Genomic DNA, 21,749 nt, shown 5'->3' with positions numbered 1-21,749 from the left:
GTTTTTCAAACTGATATGACTGACTACTCATGTTTTTCCTTCTCATTTTACAGCAAATAATTATGTGACAGAAGATGGGGGATTGGAATTTATTAGGGAGTATCTTAGAAGAGGTACACATTCATTCAACCATCGTGGGGAAGATCTGGCTCACCATCCTCTTCATTTTCCGGATGCTTGTTCTCGGCGTGGCAGCGGAGGACGTGTGGGACGACGAGCAGAGCGAGTTCGTTTGCAACACGGAGCAGCCTGGGTGCAAGAACGTCTGCTACGACCAGGCTTTCCCCATCTCCCTCATCCGCTACTGGGTCTTACAGATCATCTTCGTGTCTTCTCCGTCTCTGGTGTATATGGGACATGCGTTGTACCGTTTGAGGGCCCTCGAGAAGGAGAGGCACCGGAAGAAAGCCTTTTTGAAAGCCGAGCTGGAGGGGACCGACCCCGTCCAAGAGGACCATAAGAGAATCGAGAGGGAGCTCAGGAAACTAGATGAGCAGAGGCGGGTAAGGAAAGCTCCGCTCAGAGGCTCCTTGCTGCGTACATATGTGTTCCATATCTTGACCAGATCGGTGGTGGAGGTGGGTTTCATTATTGGTCAGTGTGCTCTGTACGGCATTGGACTGTCTCCTTTGTACAAATGTGAGAGGCTGCCGTGCCCCAACAGTGTCGACTGCTTTGTGTCGAGGCCGACGGAGAAGAACATTTTCATGGTTTTCATGCTGGTTATCGCCGGGGTTTCTTTGTTCCTCAATCTCCTCGAGATATTCCACCTGGGGGTGAGGAAAATCAAGCAGAGTTTGTACGGATACATATACGGAGACGACGACAGCGTGTGCAGGTCCAAGAAAAATTCGATGGTGCAGCAGGTTTGTGTGCTCACCAACTCATCGCCACAGAGGATGATGCAGCTCACACAGGTGGCCTGCTCAGCTCAGACTGACGGCCATGGGGACGCGTACCCTTTGACCCCGGCGGCCCCTCAGAATCAGAACAATGCTCCCAACAACTCGGAGCAGCAGCCCAGGCAGACGTACCTGCCGAGCCAAGGCGACATGCCGGGTCTGCCGCAGCTGGGGGCTGCGGAGCGGCGCTACACTCTGGACAACAGAAAGCACTCATGCAGCAGCGACGAGTCCAACGCCCCTCACGGCTCCGGCCAGCCGCGGTACGGCGGGGCGCAGCCACGGCCGCCGCTAATGACCGGCCACACGGAGCTACCGGCGGCCCTGAGGAACCCGCAGAGGAAACAGAGCAGAGTCAGCGGCTGTAAGGAGCTCAGTGACATGAGCGATTCTGCTGAGAGTGGCCACTATCCCACAGCCAGAAAGTCCAGTTTCATGTCCCGGGGGCTGTCCGAGAGCAGGCTGGCCAGTCTGTCCGACAGCGACGGTTCTCAGAGCGGACTAGACATCGAAGCCCAGCGGCTCGCCCAAGGGGAGAGCCCGCCCGTGACCCCGCCCCCTCCAGCCAGCGGGAGGAGAGTGTCCATGGTGAGAACGGGCAACAGGCCCATAAAATGACACGTTTGAATCATATCTTTGCGTCTTAAGATTTGATCAGTAACCATGATGCTTTGCGTTCTTCTCTCTTTCAGAGCATGATTCTGGAGCTGTCTTCAATCATGAAAAAGTAAACCTAAAGTTTTGGGACCAAGCTAGAGAGATAGGGTGTTTTCACATATAGTTCTTTTTAAAGGAACCCAGCTCAGTCCTTTTTAAGTGAACCAAAATTGAACCAGCTGCATATGAACTCAGTCCTCTTTGCAAAGAAATGATCCAACCTCACACTGTTAGACTTTGCTGACAATATACTCACATCTTTATTTTTCTCATAGCATTTGCAAAATAGGTTTAGAAAAGGAGCGAACAACACGTTACGCTTGTTGCTTCTTCAGGTTCGCTTACTGTTCGCTGACTCAGTCCTCTTTGTGGTCACAATAATGTGGACTTACAAGAGGACTCGGCTCTCTTTTCAATGGGAATCAATCGGACCACAAACCGGACCACAAACGAGGGTCTGAGTTCATTGGTGTTCACATATGCACAAAAACTTGCTGAGTCATTGGACTGGGTCCACTTGAGAGGCTGAAACGGACCAAGTGTGAAAACACCCGCAGGCTATGGGAAATGTAAAGGGACCCAGGGATCCTGATTGCAAAGCGAATTTCATCCTGTCTCTCGATTGTTTGTTTTCACAGTGACAAATGTATTGGGCATAAGCAGGAAGAGCTTCAGTACAATTATGTTGATGTGAAATCCAGACACAAAAAGCTCTTTATAATTTTATTAATGTTCTGTTCAAAGAATAACTGCAGCATCAAATTATTTTTATATTAAATGTGTGCAAGCTACTTGCCGGATAGGGTTAGGGGTTGTTGTTGGGTTAATGAACATAAATCAAAATTCCATTCGGCTCAAAGCGTGTCGGACTGCTCATAAAATGAGACCAAAAGCCTGTTGCAAAAGATATTTAACAGAAAAAAATGATAATTAAAAAATGTGGGCTGGGCAACCACAAAAAAGATCAGAGCGCTCTCTAGACAAATGATGATAGTTTATCACAGAACGAGCTGGAGAAAAAAGGGCTCTTTAAATTCAAGTTTATTTTTTTCATTGAGAGTGACACTGTTTATGAATATCTTTGAAGATTTTTAGCTTTGTTGTGAATGTGAAGGTTTTTTCTTTTTCTATTAAACACTTTTTTCCCTCTTCAGTGGGACTGAACTGTTTTGTTTGAATATACTGAGTAGATATGGCAACGTTTTATTCTGGACTGACACTAATGAAGCACAAAGTTGTGTTTTTATAACTGGAAACTCATGATCAGTATCTTGTCATGAGAGGAGATATTATTTTTGCATAAAACACACAAAATGACAACATGATATGCATGATATGTTTCTTTATTTCATAAACAGAAATGGTGTCTAGACAAAAAAGTCATTTACATAACACTAGCAATTGAAATGAATGAAAATGGGGTTTGCACAATACCGTATTTACAATGGTTATTAAGTCATTTTAATTCATTAGGGTCATGTAGCATTTAAAAATTATAAAGGTAAGAAGTCTTAGTAGAGAATAAGCAAATAACAGCTATTTCAAATTGACAATATTAACACAAAACAGTCATCTAGAAAAATGAGAGAAAAAAACAACTTTGACTACAAGCTTAAGAGCTATTACATTAAAAATGATGCACCAAAATCTACTAATACAATAATCCATATAATCTGTGTAAAAAGCATGTAGAAAAACACCTGATGCAGTTTGTTGATACAGTCATTGACCAGTTATGAGAGGTATGAAGGATTTCACAGGTAGATAAGTGTGAGAAAGTCCGCACTGGTGACTCGGGGATGGGGGCCAGGCCCCTGCATACACTCACTTCACTTGAATGTGAACTATGGCCTCTGCAAGTTCTAAGGCAAATATCGGAGGTGCACTTGTATCCATGTAATGCTGAACCATCCCAACAGTTGGATTAAAGACAAGGTGAGGAAACTCATCGTTTGTCTCTTTACAAAACACCAATAACCAGTCCAATTGAACCTAGCGATTTTACATGGCAAATTGATCAAACACGACATGACACCTTTTTGTAAACATATTCTTTTACTCAATGATCTCAGCCTGCGTATTCAACCAGGATACCAGATTAGTATAAAGTTGAGCAATCTGTGAAAAAGGCAAGTTTTGTTCATATTCTTTTAGAACAACCTTTGGAGTTGAAGAGCCAGTGTTTGTTTCAGAGAAGCAGCAACAAAAAAGAAAACAGTCAAACTAAACAAGACAAATGCACAGCAAAAAGGTAAGAGCATTCAATTACACAGAGTTACAGCAACAGCAAAAATTGTTCACTGAAACCAATCCATTGTAATGGCCATAACCAAAAATCCAATATATGGCCTTCTTTTTAAGTGTTTGGCTTATACAAAACAAAGTAACCTGGAGGATTCCTCATATGCTAAGATCAATTAAATCAATCAAATTCATTTTAGGAGCTTTCAATGCTTATAATCACTGGTTTATCAGTTCAAGGATTTTTAGGTAAGCCATGTTAACAAATCGTTGTCTATGTGACCTTTTTTTCAGACTCTCAAACAAATCAAGTCAAGAAAAAAAAACAGTTTACTAGTAAGCAAACAAACTAGCAACGTGTACAAAAACCTGCTTCCGACTCTGATATGGAGAGCAATGTAAAATGCTTGGCACCCTGAGACGTTGAACGAGAACGAGTGTGGAAATGATAGTCTCCATGGTGTAAACCAGACTTTTTCTAGGTGTGATTGAGATGAAGACGGCGTGAAATCGTCTGACCGGTGCTGCTGAGGACGCCCGTTACTGGACTCTGACCCGACAGTCAGCGAGAGTTGAAGGGTTAAGAGGTGTGGACAGAAGCTTGTTTTGACTGGAGGGTATATGCTTCATCACTTCATCTGTTCGTCTTGCCTTTACAAGAAGCTACGGGCTCGTTAAGTGGAACTAACAATGTTGAATAATTACAAAATGTTGCATACAGTAGGCCCACAAAACAAATGATTCTATGCACTCATCGCTATCCAGAGAACAGCTTGGATTGCGATCATTGTAGCATTATTAGGGGATAAAAGAGATAAAGAGATACCCAGGGATCATAATGAATTCACATATATTTCCCCCAAACCACTGAACAGACAAAAAAATCTTTGATAAAATAAAGCCTAATAAGTCTGGAACATCAGACTTGCCAAATTTGACTTCAAAGCAAATAAGAAAAAAGTACATCAATAGATTATGAGTTGCATAATGTTTGCAGAAAAAAAAAAAAAAAAAGACTTCTGTAATGTAGACCATTCCACTTTAATTTCCTGGCTTGAACCTGGTCGAATCTCTACAACGGTGAATACTGCTCCACTTGAAAGTGAAAATGCATACAAGGGATGAAAAGAGCGCAAATAGGGGGAAAAAAAAGGGCCTCACAAACACAAGAAATCACACCAGTTAACAAAGAATCACAACTGCTCCGTACTCAGGCCGTGCCAAAAGGTATGCACTGTGTGTATACTTGTGTGTGTGTGTGTGTGTGTGTGTGTGTGTGTGTGTGTGTGGTGTCTGGGTTTGTGTGTGAGACTATGTAAGGTTCTACGAAAGAGGGACTAGTCTTTAGAAACTTTAAAGACAGGATTATCAAATACACTTAAACTTACTGTGTTAAGCTTCATAACAGACACAGTTGTACATGTCGGATCATCATTTGGACTAGATCTAAAATTTACAATGATAACAATCGGGGGGAAGAGGAAATCCAATGGGGTTTTCTGTTGTTGTTGTTGTTTTTTTTCACAATTTTATCCAAACCTTAAAGCCCCAATCCAGGGTTTATTTGGCCATAAACAATTTAGACATATTCAAATAATTTTTTCAGGAATCTGATTTAAAGGAGGGTAAAAATAAGCTTGTGGAACTCATCAGAAGTCAAAATACAGGTCTGTTTACCTCAATTTTTACAAGCATTATCAATCCAACATACATGGTTTACAATTCTAAAGTACATGGTAAACTTTTTCATGTTTGTTTTAAATTAATGTATGAACAAATTCCCTTATGTGTAGCTGTCACCGCTGTATCAAAAGCTCACAGTTAGCCAGTCTTCAGTCTAATGTGTCCAGGTGACAGTGTTTCAGCAGGGGGCGCCAGACTACAATTATGGATTGGGGCTTTAAAGAGCTATGAATAAAGCTTCACATTCCAATTGAATTCACTCTGTCATTGATTATGGCTCTCTATCGTATATGCTTGTACTCTGAAGCACGTCTCTATCAAGGTGGAGATAATTCAATTTGTTTTTACATAGAAAATTTAAAATATCATTTTAAAAGCAGACTGTTCCAGAGAGAACTTACGAGGCAAACATAAGCTAGACAAACTAACTAGGCTTATAGCTATAGGCAGCATGCATGCACATCACAAAATAGGATGTTCCAAACAAATGTACAATTAGGGCAAACATGTTACTATCTTATATGATTGTTACTCAATCATGTTGACAACACATACACTGCTTTCACGTCAAATGAATTCTGAATTAGCTTATTCAATTCCTAAAGAAATACAAATATAAGATGTGAACACTCTCATACGAAAACATTAGCTTCCTTTTTGTGTTAAAAGACCTGTTTATGTTTCAGATACAAGCTCTTCATAGAGATATTTTTTTTACTGTTTATCAATATAATTACATCAACAATATGTTTTCTTCTGTAGTGCCAAATTAAGTGCTCCAGTCTCAGATTTTAAGGGTTCTGAAACTAAGAAGAAGACCCTCGATGAAGTGCTAACTGGCTCTGGGTGCCTGCAGCCAGAAACAAAGTGCCTGAATTAAGCTCAAATTCTGGTCAAATATTTGCTTAAAATCTTTCTGTCAATAGATTTTGTTTTCAGGATGAATCTGAAAAAGTCAGGAGTATCTATCACTCAGGTTTGAGGTGTTGGCCACGCTTTCCGATGAGACGTCAAAAGAACATCAAACAGCAACACTGAAGAAATTCAAAGCGTGTCTGTGAGAGTGTACACACTAGCATCTTTAAATACTGATAAGAAATAAGATTTCCTCTAAAACAACAAGGCGGAACTCTTTTCACATTTAAAGAGGAGTCAAAGGTGGCGAGGCGGCGGCTGGAGCCGCACGGTAAAAACACGTCCTCTTCATGAATGTCAAATTTCTTCTTTTTTTTTTTTTTTTTTACATGCATGGGGCTCAAAAATCATGTTTAGGTGTTTTACCGAATGTGCGTGCATTTACATGTTGAGGCGTGTGTCTGTATGTGTGTGCGTGTGTCTACGTGTGTATCGAGCTGATTTCCTGAGTATAAGAACACCCACCATGATGGGGAATATTCCGTTAGGCAGGACAGGAAACAGCAAAGCAAATATTTTCCCTTAGCAAAAAGGTGCTTGACATAACCCCGGTGAAAAAGAAACATCTAAGCCTCTACCTGTACAATATCACTGTTACAGTCATCATGCTCCATACTATATACATTTTACGTTCTGCCAAACAAGCACTTGAAAGTCACCGTTACAACATCCAAATACAATGGTATTGCTGATGAGTGGGAAAATAGCCATTTAACCGCCTGCAAAAAATCATTCTTTTTCACTTTCAATTCAGTGCTGAGGAAGGCAAAGGAGGAATGTTTAGGTACAGCCTGTACAAAGTTCTCCTGTACAGAAATACAAATGTGAGACGCTGAAGACATTTTTGCATATGAACATTTTACAGTCTTGCTGCATCATAAAATTTCTCATGTACAGAAGCTGTATTCTCATTTTCATGAATTAGGTTGAACATTCAGAAGATTTTCCTGAGTTTGAATTGCTGTGACAAGGGCCACTGAGAAATAGCGAGATAAACCACAGAGAGAAAGAGAAAGACAGAGAGAGAGAGAGAGAGAGAGAGAGAGGAAGAGGTAGAAAAGATTTGATAGACAGAGACAGAGTGGGAAAAAAGAAGAGAAAATGAGAGAATGTGGAAGAGAAAGGCAGAAACAAGAGATTATATACCATTGGTAGACACAGAGAGACAAAGAGAGCTGCTGTTAGGTCCGATGAGGTTTGACTTTGAGTTGTGATCTTTGCCCATCCCTGTTGTGAGTAGACTGTCATACATGAGGAACAGTGTCTCCACTGTAGAGGTTGCTGCCGGGGCGAGTATAGCACCATCGTAAGGGTTTGGTGAGAAGCTCCCACTCTGTCATGGGAAGAGGAGAATACCTGGAGAACAGTATTGCTGCTGTTAAGACAACTTTAGTGTCAACCTTTTTAAAAAAAGACAGCACAAAAAGACATAAATACAAACAAAGCTTGTTTTCAATGAACACTGGCAGAGGCTGACCATCTCAACAACCCCAAGAAAGGGTTTGTCAGAAGAGTAAAACTCAAATTAAATAATAATAATAAAAAAAAAAAACATCAAAAAGAACAACAACACAGAGAACCACCATTACTTAGTACAGTCCTTCCTTGGCTGCTCGTCAGTTGTACATTTGTCAGTCATCTCCTGGCAAAAATCGACCGTTACTGTCTGGTTGGATTTTTCCAAGGAAAGCCCCGACTCCATGTACAAGCCGGCTTCCTGGCCGTCCAAATCTTTGACCGGCCCGTCCGCCCCGTTCCTGACGGCCGAGTCGGGCTCGCTCTCCGAGGGGCCGGGCGACCTGAGGAAGCCGGGCTCCGGGGTGGCCGAGCCCGAGCGGGTGGTGAGGTCGATGCTGGTGGTGGTGGTGGTGGCGGGGATGGGCTTGGGGTTGGGGCGGGGGTTGGAGTTGGGGTGGAGGCCGGGCTCGGGGGCGGCGTTGTTGCTGGCAGTGGAGTTGGCGGGCCGCAGCACGGGGCAGTAGTGGTGTAGAGACTGGACCTGCTCGGGGCTCAGCTGGACGTCCCGGCACACCTCCTGGGACAGGCAGGAGAAGTTCTCCCACAGCTCGCCCATACAAGCCTTCAGCTGGTTTCTCTCCGTCAGCAACTTCTCCTTCTCACAGACCTGCAGGTGCACACACACACACACACACACAAAGGAAGATTGGCCTTAAAGGTGCAATAAATAAGACTTTTATTGTCCCATAGCACAACAAGCTGTAGAGCTTTTGACCGGAGGCTGACAATTAAAGAAAGAAAAAGCTCCCGCACACTGGCTACTGAACTTTGCAATTAGAGCATATTTATTGAGAGCATCGTTTCCGTGCTAGGACTTTCATCAGGTTTATCTTTACTACTTTCTGGCCCGTACTCTCTGTTCTGGAACAAAAACTCCCCACCCACTGGAGTTTAAAGCCAATCTCGTCCCTCACGTGCCTGATTTCCATTTCAGCTACGAAGGCTAAAACATCTCGTCTCATTCTCAAGCAAGTGATAAAGCAGTATCATTATTACAGTATATTGCATCGTGACATATTACCTCTTCATGAGATGTTTCTGTTGGATCTCTGCTCTAATTAGCTAGCTTACGCTTTATTGTAAAAATGTAAAAATTGTACTTTATTATTTGTGTCAATTACAAGCCACCGGGGATGGGAGGAGATAAGTTCTATCAATGTTGGTGCAATTCCTACTCGTCGCCAATAGAGGTCGACAAAGCTCATAGTGCCCCTTTAATATCGTCTCTCATGGTTATCATCTATCTCAGGCATCATAGCTGCCCTTTTCCACTTTTAGGGCAATGTAAAAACTGTTTAACAGGATGATATCATATCCAGGGAACATCTAGCGGACCGCTGTGTGAGGCTGACACAACAAATCAAAGACTTGCAGCTCCCCCCCCCCCCCCCCCCCCCCCCCCACCCCCACCCCCCCCAACATAGAAAAAGCCTGACAGCTGCCTGTGGATTCGAACACAGCTCCTGCCTCCACCCACCAGTCCACACATTGTCAGCTAGAGGGCATTCGGCTGGTGTGAAAAATGCTGACAGAATGGTGTTGCTCTAAAGTTTAAACAGTGTCACTCCGTTTGAGAGGTAATACTTAATTACAACACCGCTCCCCTTGTTTGTGAAGGAGCTGTGTTCTCGGCAGGTGTTGCGTGTTAAGTGTTGAGTGTGCGTCTAACGAAGAGGGAGAGAGCAACAGTGGTTGACGGTCGGTGACAGCCCGCCGGTGTAAGCGGTCTTCTTGTCCGGGTCGACTCACCAGTTTTCTTATCTCGCACTCCAAGTTCAGGATGCAGTCAAGCTTCCTCTTGCGGCAGCGCTGTGCTGCGATGCGATTCTTGCTTCGCCGCCTCACGTCGTGGATGAACTCAAGCTGCTCTGAGGTCAGTTTGTGCATTTTTACCATCATTTGGAAGTCGTTCCGTGGAAGATTTGTGATTTGATCTACAGGGAAAGGGAGCTTTACCTATAAAAGAAAAAAAACAACAGTCAATGAAACAGTTAATATCAATTGAGGTGAACTGAAGCATCTTCCTCATATTGAGCTGCAGCCCTTTTTGCACAATCTCATTTGTCTCAAAGCTTAAAAATCCTTCTCTAACTCATTTGCTTCTCTTTATCCCAATCTCCTCCTTTGTAATAAGGGAAATCAATAAGGGATAATGGCTTTTACCTGGATTCACCTCATCAGTGTACTTCATGAAAGGAGTAAACATCCCTAATATTTTGTACATCCAGTGTACTTGTACTGTACATCAATGATCCCTTCTTGCTGTAAGACAGTTCCTGTATTTCACCACAAGATGGCAGAAGAGCACCACTCCCCTATGCCAGAGAGAGTATGACTCACATACACACTTAGTGAGCTTTTAGCTCTCTCAACCTCATATTTAACATGTAGCACATTCTCAAGCAGAGGGGAAAAGGTGATCCAAGAAAAGAGTCCCTCTCCATCTGTCCCTTACCGCCTGGCAAGGGGCCAACATGACAGATTGAGGGGGGCAGTGACTTGTCAACCTGATCCAAATCAGTGTCAGGTGATTTCTGGGGGCATGAATATCTGCACCGGCAACTACCGAGAGTCTTCAGGGCTGCAGAACAAAAGAATTACTGGAATAAATGCAACACTGACTTGGCACAGGAACGCTGGCAGTGCAAACCTATTGAAACACAAAATCAAAATAGACATTTCCATGTGATATTTCTCAGCCGATATGACAGTATCAAGGTTGTATGTGTTGATTCTCTTTTTCTCAGTTGGGAGAGCAACAATAGCTTGGCCTCTTTTCCCTCAGGTGATGGCAAACCTTCTGATAAGCACATCATAGGCAGATCCACCCCAGCGGTATCTGCATGCACCAGGGAGCTGTAGCTTTAGGCAGGGAGGGAAACAGGATAGCAGAGTGGAGGCATAACAAAGAGCCAGAGGAAGACAGCCGGAGAGCTTGGCAGAGATGAGAGGAGCTGCTGCTCTCCCTTTCTCCTCTCCCTTTCCCTTTCCCTCCCTGTGGCTGCCTCTCCGGAGCGCAGGAAGAACAAAGTCAAACGAAGGAGGAAAGAGAGAGGAGAGAGGAGAAAGGGCGAGCGAGCGATACGGCTCCGCGTTCCCCCCGTACCTGGCTGCTCAAGCAGGGCCAGATGCTCCCCGGAGACTCCTAACCCCTCAGCTGACTGCAGGCAGAGCCCGAGTAACACAGCTGCGGTAGAGGACAATACAGCACAGGAGACGCTCTCTCTCTCCGACCAGACAGTATACAGTGGCGGCTGAGGCGTCACCCGGTGTAAGCGCCGCACTCGGGGGGATAGAGCAAGGTGCCTACTCATGACAGAATCGAAATTACTCTCGGCTGAAGAGCAAATCTAGATGTCAATCTATCCCGGAGAGAGAAAATGGCTTGAGTTTCCTCATTAGAAGCTCAGCCCTCTGAGCCGCTAGGAGCCCTATTTCTCATCTCAGCTCGACATCTGCATGCAGACACATGAATAAATAATGGCCAGAGCTTTCAAGGCCACGCTCGGCTCTCGCTACTTGCCAGGGCATGACAACTCAAAGCCTCAAAGAGAGGCGCGGGGAAGCTATAAAACACCCCTACGAGCTGCCAGCTTCATCTAAAGCAGCGGAGAAGATGACTCTGTTTGTGATTAAATTGCTGCTCTGAGAGCCACATAATGCACGGCGGTTAGAGAAGTGCGGGCTTTCCAGGCAGGTACCGCGATGCGCTCTTTGACCAAGCCGGGCTGGGAAAAAAGGGGGGCAGGAGACGGGGGACAGCCACTTCTCCGCAGCGACCTTGTGATGGTTTCTTTCTCCCCCTCATTCACTAGTCAGTCGTACGCAGGGGATGGCTATATTTAGCCGCTCCACCAGGAGAACCAGTTCAGCAACAAGGCTGGGATGACAGAGTACGCTTCAGCGGTGGTCATAAATTCACACCCAACTGTTCTGGATTTACACTCCCTCTTTTTTATTCGCTTTATTCCTCCATTCCTCCTTCCCTCGCTCACTCATTCTCTTTCTCTGGGTCATTATGCTGCAAATGGGGTACAGAGTGAAAAGTAGGGCTCATCTGTTACCAGGACCAGCGCTGTGCTGGGCCTCTTTTCTGACAGTGTGCACTGTATAAAATGTTCATCTTAACATGTCATTTTTTTTCTCATATTCAGTCTTAAAATCATACATTTGTAGGACAAGTGAACAATTCCGTCAAAGTGGTTTCACTTGCTTGAGGAATTTTCTGTTTCAATATCTTAAAACCAGGCAGAATAATATTACTCCACTAGTATCATGAAAATGACACATAATTAGGGCTGGGAGATATTGATAAGATCAAATATCACAATATTTTAGACCGAATACCTTGATATTGATATTGTGACAATATTTTGGGGATGAATATTCATGCTTTCATAAGATATTTACACACAAGAAAATTTTGAAAATGAGTGATGATCATTAGTAATCAGTAATGTGTAATCAGTAATAAGTAATATGGAAATGATGCAGGTAAAGCCAATCATTGTTCACTTTACTCAGCCAGAACAGGCTAATGCGTTCAGAAAATCAAGTTAAGAAGTGAGAAGTTATTTCACAATATTACGATAAACAAAATCCCAGACGATATCGATATTATACGATATATCGCCCAGCCCTACACATAATGCAAGAAAATTCTTGAAACATGCTGATTTGAAGTGCAACCAACTAAAATGATCTTACGCCATTTGCAGATTTCTTTCACTTTTCCATTTAAAATAAGATTTCAAGGCTCAACAGTAGATTTAACATCTTGTTAAGTTGTATATTTTTGCAGTGTGCCTGGCTGGGCAGCTGGCAGCCTGCAGCGGGTGGAGACCCGGGGCGGGCCGCGGCGGGGCGGGCCGGCTGGACGGATGACCCGGACTGGGACGGGGTCACCCGGCTCTGCGCTCACCTGCAGTCTGTCGACCTGCGCTGAACCCTCAACACTCACCTCATTCCCACAAATGCACTTTCTCCATTCGCAGCACTTCACACAAAGCCCTGGGGCGATCAGCACTCCAATTTTTCTCTGGCAGCTTGCTTTTACAGGTGAGGCAATTTTCTAAAATGGTCCCCCCCCCCCCTGCTGCAACCCATTGCCCAGGTCTCTGACTTACACTCTGTAACACTTGCGCAACTCCCTTATCTAATCCAATCTTAAAGGAGACCTTATCTTGTAGTGTAGGATCCGGAATTCGGCGTATTTGTGTTTATTGTGCATGCTAGTTCTGTAATTAACCCTGTGATAAAGCTCACATGCTTCCAAATGGGATTATAAAGCAGCATCACAATTATTCATCATGACTCAGATCTTGATGAAGATAATGTTCATCAGAAGTTCATTACTGCTCTATCCTGCGGGTTAAAGTAATAATAATCCGCAACATTTTTACATAAATATATTTCCATTAAGCTACTCTCTATCACCGATTGGTATAACACATACCAGGTTTGTGACACCTGGTTTTAAACACCTGGTTTCCATGGCGCGCAGGAAGTGATGCGTTTTACATTTCCAGCAGCAGCAACAGCGGTTTGTTTGGAATAAACAGAAGAAGAACTGGGTAGTTAGCATGAGCAGCGATAGCCGCCATGGCTGAACAGACGGCACCTACAGAAACTCAAACTTCATCGACAGAAAATCCAACGAAAAAGACGCCACAGTCCCGCCCACACTGTTTGATTGACAGGTGAAGGCTGGATACTGGATGTGTCTGTGCATTCAGTGCTGCCACAGTATGGAAGGTCCTGGGGGGGGGGGGGGAGCAGAGTTGTCTCTGCGCCCCAGCTGGCCCTGAGGCCTGACGTATAGTTTGCAGGAACTCAGCTGGCATCATGGCATCCTTCTCCCCACCGGGCAGCTCCACCACAGCCTCATCACACACTACACACTCGCCTCTTTCCTGCAGACATGACAAATAACGCCGCAGAAAATCTGTCTGTGTTTGGGCTCTATATTTGTCCCGCTCCGCTCAGCACTCTACAGCGGTGCAGCATATACTCCAGGGGCGATTTGAGGGGTAATGAAGAGGGACGGTATCTCATTACCTTGTTACTACTTTTTTTTTTTTACATGCATCACCCTTGGTAAATATAGATTTAAAAGTAAAATGCTTGGGCAAACACCGCTCCTCCTGTTAAATTTGAACAAGTCTCCCTCCGCTCAGTCTGCAGGCTACAAAATAAGACTCTCTGTTACCTAGTTGAAGCAAATTTTTACATGCAGCGCCCTTGTTAAATATAGATTTAAGAGTAAAATGCATGAGCAAACACTGCTCCTCATATTAAATTTGAATAAGCCACCCTCCGCTCATCATACCAGCTACACACTCCCTCTGCAGATGAGAAAGAAAAACACAGACGATATCTGGCTTTGTTATCTCTGCTGGGGATTTTTTGTCATTAGTAGTACTGCATCTTTTATGTTTACACTCAAAATGAGCCGTTCAGCTGTAACACTTCTCATCAACTTAAAGATATATATTGTCATATATCACTGCATCAGATTCAAATCTCCAAAGAGTACTTATTTTCCAGTTGACACTGTCGTATTCATGTAGGTTTTATAAACTACCCAATGTGTTTTTGTTGGGTTTCATGGCTGCCGGGGTGACAAAACGTCCTCAGCAACTTTCAGTTCAAGCAGAACAATGAAAAAACACCAAAACTGGGCTGAGTTATACGAGGATTTCATCTAACAAACGTATGCCTACATTATTATTACTAGCACATATTACTAAAACAAGTAACCAGCCACTACACTGCTAATGTTATGAATGGCAAATCGGACTCAGACCACAGCCACATCATTTCAAGAGTAGAGCAAAGGTTCTCTGGCACTGCACAAGGGTAGCGGAACTGATATTAAGGTCTGTGCGCTTCCTGTCACACGTTCATTCTATTTCACGTTTCGCCCGATAAAGAACAATGTGCTGATGTATCAGGACTACTTCCTCATTCCTCCCACTCGCTCTGAGATCAATATTTGCAGCGCTGTGGCCAGACGATACGCTAGAACGCGCTTGACGCCTACACTGCAGCAGGAGCAGCAGCGAGAAGAGAGACCGAGAGGCACAAAGACAAGAGACGGAGACGGAGGGAGATATAAATGGGTGTTGTGTAGAAACGCGTAATGGATCCTGAGTTGAGTTGCTGGTGCTTTTGCGATGACAAGGTCTCGGCGCTCAGATTCTCCTTTAGCGCTGTGAAATCCCTGTGGGGCTGCGGCGGTATACAAAGCACTGACTGGGTCTTTGTGGAGACACTGACCCGAGCGATTGAAGGCTCTGCTCTCTTGACCTCATTGACTTTAAAACCTGTCACGTGGCACCGCCGGGAAGCCGGTCAAACAGAGCCCAAGTTGTAAAATCAAGGCCATTAAAAGTTAGCCCTGGAGCGGGGCTGTCAGCTGTGTGAAGGTGTTGCTGGTGTAACACAGATGTGGCTCATATGAACGCAACAGCCCATAACCACAGAGCGGGAGCTGCCCAGAGACCTCAAGTGACACGGGCTACCTTGAATGACTACCGCCTCGGCCAGACTAGCCTGCGCTTTAACAACTTCCTTCCTCATCGGGATTCTTTGTGTCCAGTCCGCAGTTCTGGGCTGCAGCTATTTTTACCAGAGCCGCTCTGCCCTCTCTCGCCGGGCCCTGCCTTGCCGTTTGCTCTGCAAACACAGCGAGGGCGAGCCTTCTCCCCGGACGCTGCGCTTGTTTGGACAGCCCGAATTACAGTGAGGGGTGGCGGCGGCGGGGTAGGAAAAAGAGCGGCCCAGGAAGCATGAGGTAGCATTTCTTTCACCAGAGAAAGGCCAAGGGGGTGTAACCTAACACTGGGCTTCATTTTGTAAGTACCTCGCCTTGACCTCCACAATAAGGCCGGTGCAATAAACTGTAGAGCAAGGAGACCTGGGAAACATTCATTCATAATAAATCTTATCAACAGCCTGCGATAGCGAGTGGAAAGCTGGCAGATAACGCTGCGTGAGTCAATAGAGATTTGACAGAGGATATTGTGCGTGGTAATGGAGTGCCTGCAACGGCTGACACACACACGCACACACACACACACACACACGCACAGGTTCGTACCCACACAAAGGAATGACAAAGGGAACTGCAATGTCTCCGAGTCATTTTTTGGGCTGCTCTCCTGGTTGACAGCTCAGCGCCGTAAATCAATCCTACATAATTTACAGCAGCACATTCAGCAGCAGGCCCTTCAAAGGTCCATAAATCTGATGGCAGTGGGTGTTGGGTGCCATGCTACGAAGGTAATAATTACACATTACTGCTGAGCCTCTTTATCTTGCAGCGGAACTGAATTCTTTCCACCGAAAGCACAATCCTGTCATGTAGCTCCAACCCTTGCGAAACACGGACTTGCTCTGTGAATCTGATCACCATGGCAACGCACCAGTTTCTCTCTCTCTCTCTCTCTCTGCTCCCTCTGTACACTCAGTCCAGCCCTCTCCACCAAGCTCATCAAAAATAATTCTGCCTACACCTAAAACAAACATCACTGACTGGATGTGATCATGAGTGTCAAGGAGGCCCGGTGGAGAGAGAGAGAGAGAGAGAGAGAGAGAGAGAGAGAGAGAGAGAGAGAGAGACCCTGCTGGAGCCAAAAGGTCGCAGGTTCGAACTCCACAACAGCCAGTGTATGATGTCACAGTCTGCTTGAGCAAGGCAGCACTCCTGCCTGCTCACTCTTTATAACGGTTTTACATTTTTTCACTTCAACTGGTCTAAACCCTAACCCTAACCCTAACCCTAACCCATAGAAGACCCCAACGCGGTCTTCTATGGGTTGAGAAAATTCTACCATCCTCTGGCTTATAAAACCATTTCAAACCCCATTGAATAAACTAAAAAATGCATGGTAGATAAGATAATTGTAGACAATTTTTATGTATGTGTCACCCCTCAGCGTACAGATCATACAGAGTAAAGTGCGTTTACAATAAACACATTACCCCACTAAGGACAGGTAAAAAAGGGGTTGAGGACCACTCACTTAGAGTTATGAGACACAGGCTAAAAATAAATGCACATAAAAATACTACAAAGTATATAGTTGTCAAGCTAAGAACAAGGCTAGCTCCTGAAAAACTGACATTTTGGAGATACAAGGTTTTCATCTAACAGCGACAATATGAGCATCAGCTAAAGGCCTGAAAGGTAAATGCAAATTTCACTGTGAACGTGATTGAATGCATCAGAGCTATTCTCGTGAATTGAATTTATTGTCTTTCATTTTCCCTCAGGTTGCAAATCTGCTCATTCTGCCGTTATTAAACCAGAGCTGTTCTCCATTCACTACTTACACGCTCCCTTACTGATCTTTACCCGGTAAACAACAACAGTCGTCTAGTCTGCAGCCTGGAGGACGTCTGCCCAGGTGGATTATGGGATGATGATTAGAGGATTGGCTATCCATCCTTGTCAGCACTGTCGGGCCACGCTGCAGCCCCTTCATGAGACCAGGCTGAACTTCCCACCCACTCACATTCAACTCACTGCATCCACCGCCCATTAAATCTTTATGGCCACAGCACATCACTCCTGTAATATATGGGTTGTACTCCCTTTGTCACACACCACACACCTTCACCACAGCACAGCATCGCAGCTAATTGGTGATAGACCAGAAATGTCAGATCTCTGCTAGCTACCCAGAGAATTAGCATATGCATATTTATGGAGGCGGATTATAGATGTCAGTGTTTCTGCGGGGATGAAATGAGCTAGTTAGGCTAGTTAGCATTGGCAGGGAGACAGATCCAGCCACAGGGAATCACTTCAGAGGGCAGTCGTGCCCTAAGAGAATCCTGACCCTTCAATCGCCTACAGTTTCTCACACACACACACATGCACACAGACACAGACACACATGCACACACACAACACATAAAATCCACCAATCACAGTCCTCAAAACACTACCACCTCCTCCTGCACTCAGATTGATCTGGTGCATTTGGACTCTCATATTCAGACTCATTACACAGATATCCAGCAGTGCATAAAGCAGATTAATAATATCAAAGCACATCTGTGCCCTTTGGTGGTGCTGTAAATCTTGTACTGAACACTCCTGCTTCAATTACATGATGATTTAATGACTGCTAATGCAGACCTGGAGAGCAGGCCACTGCGATATAATTAGCCTGGGTGGAATTGAGTGTGATGGCTACATTGTGTGTTACACGTAAAAGACAATGTTTTACACCCACCTCTGGCCCCTGCTCCTGCACATGGCAGGACTCGCTGTCTCCCTCGGAGAAGGAGCCTGACTCGTCGCTGGAGTTGGTGCCGTAGGACTGCTCACATTTGATCTTGGGCCGCACCTGGCTGAAAAGGGCATCCCCTCCCACACTTTGCTCCTGCTGGTCCACATTGAGGCAACGTGCCACAGTGGAGCATGGTGAGGAGGAGAACTCAAACTGGGGCAGGCTGCAGGGGGAGCCGCCGCTGCCGTCCTCCGCGTAGGAGTAGGAGGAGCAGGAGCTGGAAGTCCTGGTGCGTGTCTCACAAGGCGGCGAGCGTGGGCACACTTTGATTGGCACTGGGCAGCTGGTGTTGGGCCGTGAGCGGCCCAGGAGTGGGGGCTCAGTGGAGGTGGTGCTGGGAGAGTAGGTCTGGGAGGTGGGGAGGGACTGGCTGGCTCCGGCCCACAGGCCCTTTGGCGTGTGCTCAGAGAGCTCCATCTCCAAAGAGTTCCCACCAGGGTAGGAATGCGCCGGGGTTCCCAGACGGTCGCAGGCCCCTGAGGAAAATATGACACTACGGCGGTCTAGCTCAACTTCCTGTTTGCAGACCCCATCGCAGGAGGCGGACTTGAGGGACAACCCTGCAGGGAAACCGTCCATGTCCTTTGGGGATGTAACAGACAGGCCCAGCTCCCCAGTGAAAGGCCTGAAGTCTTTTTTATGATCTCCCTGAGAGGTTCCTTTGTCCTGGGGGCAGACGAGTCTGTTGGCGAATAGCTGCTGTGATGTATTGGGCAGACTGGGGAGGTCCACCCCTTTCTTGAAGAAGGCTCGGAGGCAGGAAGGGGAGTTGGTTCTCTTGGTTCTTTCCACAGACATGGGGTTGTCCATCTCCATGGCTGTCACACTGTCCTTATCCCTGGCATCCTGCTCGTCCCCTGACAGGCACAATGAGATGGCCTCTTCCTCCGCCCGTGGTTCCACTTTGATCTGGGCCACTGGCAGCCTGCCCTGGCCCGGCACTGCCTCGCTAACGCTGCTCTCCGTTAATGTGCTTGGAAAACCTGAGGTACTGGTGTGTGAGGAGGTGTCGTTATTGTGCTTGTTGCAAGCCCGCTGGTATTTCCTGTATTTGGGGCATCGGGGCAGGTCTGACGCTCCGTGCCGGTCAAAGTCCAGCCGGCCATCCGTGAAGTTACTGGACATAGCCATGGCTAGCCGGTCATCATCAGGGCGCCGCAAGGAGGTGAGGGCATCAGCACGCCGCCGCGCCCTGGGGGAAGTGGGCCTCACCACCTCTGACTGCATGTTCTCGTCCTCCGAGTTGTTCGGCTCCGCTGCCACCTTGCGGCAGAGCAGCAGGCCGTCCTCCTCGCTGCGCAGCTGGGCTTCCAGGAAGCGAAAGCATGAGTCCTCCAGGTTGTGCATGCGCAGGAATTCGGCACAGCGGATGACCTCCTGGATGTTTTCTCTGCTGAGTAACAGCTTAGCAGTGTAGGCAAACTGCAACAATGGGGCGAATCCCCTGGCAGTGACCTGCAAAAAAACAGGGAAATTGCCAGCATTACCATCAGCACAGCCATTGTTCAGAGCCCTTGGAGTGTGGTGAGACAACCCGACAGCTCTAATGACCATAAACAAACACTGTAAAGTACCAGTTAATCTTTTATCGGGTCAGCACTGAACATTCTATACAGCGGTAAATAAAAACTGGTGCTGTGGGCCGCTGGCAGGTTGTGTGTCCCGCCTCACGTTCATAACAACAACCTTTGTGACATTCCAGCAGCCCGCCACTGTCTGCTCTATGTCATACTGTATTATTGGCTTCTCCTACACCCGCTCCAATCACTGCCTTGTATTTGTAAATCCTTACTTACCTGGGGTAGGTCGTCTAAGCACGAACGCTCGTTTTAAGCACTGCTTCACACTCGTTATATATCTACTGGAGAAGCTGCTTTAAATGCCTTGCTGAAAGGCAACTTGATTGTAATTCTTAAGAAAGCAGAGAGCTTGTTTTTCCTCATTGGTTCAGTGATTTATATATCTGTGATTTTCAGATCAGCAAAATGCTGCGCTCACCGTTTGGAGTTCCCTCTCTACGTTGACGTGCACGTGTCTAGTAGTGCTGTGTACTGTAACTGCACCAAGCAGGTCACGGCGCCTCAGCCTCACTTTCTGTGTTAGTGGCCTGCGTCCTCAGGTCAAGTGCCTGTAAAGCCTAATGGTTTGTAAGACCGTGGCTTATCCTCATTGTAGCCATGTGGTGTGGGATGATAGAGGGAAGCCTTCCATTTAGACTTAATGCTCGATAATTAGGTAAACTCCTGAGCCTGCAGAAGTCCGGGGCCGCCCTCTGCTACTGTTGTTACTGAATAGACAGACGAGAGAAAGGAGCCAGAGGAGCTGGCTTAATACCAGGCTCGTCTGCTGTTTGGAGATCAGCGTGAAGTTCACACTGGGTTGTGTTCATCACTTACTCAGGCGTACAGCTCTAGCACCCAATCCCGCTGCTTTATCCTGGCTCATTCTCCGGTGACAAATGCTTTCCTGTTAGGCACTCGGGGAATGTGATCAAAACCACACACGGAGAAAAGGTGCGCTCACAAACGCAATTACAATGGATTCACTTTGAATCTGGGAGACGGCATTGTTTGCTCCACAAAGCACCTTTTCAGCGGCTGAGTGATGTAAAGTCTTCCTTACAAGACTTAACAGAGGCTCGCAGATGTAGGGAACGAGCGGCACAATGTGGTTTTAATGAGCCCACTGTTTACTGATTGTTTTGCTTCTTTTGTTGGGGGGGAAACAACACAAGATGAATTACCCTAGGTGGAACGGTATCCGCTGTGCGAGCGCCGCAGCAGCTTCCAGTGGTCCAACGCTCTCTGCCAGACACCCTACTAGTAAAACAGGATTTTCCCTCCTAAATAATCAAGCTTCCAAAACCACAGAATTTGCTCTGCGGATTTTTCCGTTTGGAAAAACAACCCAGCAGTATGCACGAGGAAACACAAATATGTGAGGGAAAAAATAGCTTGAGGTCATCTGAATAAGTCTCAGAATGAATTGAAGGGGCTTTTTTATCCTTCTAGAAGAATGATAAAGATTTGCATTAAGTTGTCGCTTTTCTTTTTTCTTTTAGAGGTTTAAACCCTGTAGAGCCCGAAACCATACTGTCCTCTTCCTAGTGTGTTTTTCTTTCAGAAGTTGCTTGTGAAATTTAGATGCTACATGCTAGAGGCACAAAGCTTTACAACCCAATAGAGGATGTGACCGCACTAATTTGGATGCAATATGACCCCTAAATGCAGATGGAAGTAATAGAACGAAAGGTCAGATTTGAGAATGGAAGTTTTTAATGGTGAACCACCCAACTGGATTCTCAGCAAAACTACCAGATCTGCAACATTACTCTGCTTGGAGCTGAATCTTTGGATCTATGCTGTGGTAGAGTATTTGTCCTTTCGAAAGCTTATTGTTTATTAACTGTATTATATAATATTAATGTTGGTTTCACATTGTGACTGATTATGATTATAGTATGCTGTCCACCCTTTAACTCCCACAACTTATGATTCATTGACTGGAAGATCATTTGAGTGGGTTATGTAGA

General features: G+C 45.7%; 2 protein-coding genes across 2 annotated transcripts in view; one reads left to right on the top strand and one right to left on the bottom strand.

Annotated features, from left to right (window-relative positions):
* The first annotated feature begins 74 nt into the window (after positions 1-74).
* gja10b (gap junction protein alpha 10 b) lies at positions 75-1,633 on the top strand. Its single transcript, XM_071899193.2, has 2 exons — positions 75-1,490; positions 1,595-1,633. Exons 1-2 carry the CDS (start codon positions 75-77, stop codon positions 1,631-1,633), a joined length of 1,455 nt encoding a protein of 484 aa, XP_071755294.1.
* A 1,303-nt stretch (positions 1,634-2,936) lies between these two features.
* The window catches only part of bach2b (BACH transcriptional regulator 2b), a 79,483-nt gene continuing 60,670 nt past the window's right edge, over positions 2,937-21,749 (bottom strand). Inside the window, exons 3-5 of the mRNA XM_071899251.2 lie at positions 18,161-19,672; positions 9,666-9,872; positions 2,937-8,523 (exon numbers count right to left, since the gene is read on the bottom strand). Coding sequence (XP_071755352.1) covers positions 7,984-8,523; positions 9,666-9,872; positions 18,161-19,672 — 2,259 coding nt within the window. The 3' untranslated portion in view covers positions 2,937-7,983. The remainder of the gene's footprint in view (positions 8,524-9,665; positions 9,873-18,160; positions 19,673-21,749) is intronic.

The sequence above is a fragment of the Centroberyx gerrardi genome, chromosome 18 (assembly GCF_048128805.1).
Source record: "Centroberyx gerrardi isolate f3 chromosome 18, fCenGer3.hap1.cur.20231027, whole genome shotgun sequence".
NCBI classification, from domain to species: Eukaryota; Metazoa; Chordata; class Actinopteri; order Beryciformes; family Berycidae; genus Centroberyx; species Centroberyx gerrardi.
This window is presented reverse-complemented; position numbering and strand designations above follow the sequence as displayed.

What these genes read in the sequence shown, in the direction of transcription:
- gja10b (XM_071899193.2), top strand. Translation starts at nt 75, where the DNA reads ATGGGGGATTGGAATTTATTAGGGAGTATCTTAGAAGAGGTACACATT. An exon ending in GCGGGAGGAGAGTGTCCATG is followed by an intron (nt 1,491 to 1,594) that starts GTGAGAACGGGC and finishes TCTCTCTTTCAG; the next exon opens with AGCATGATTCTGGAGCTGTC.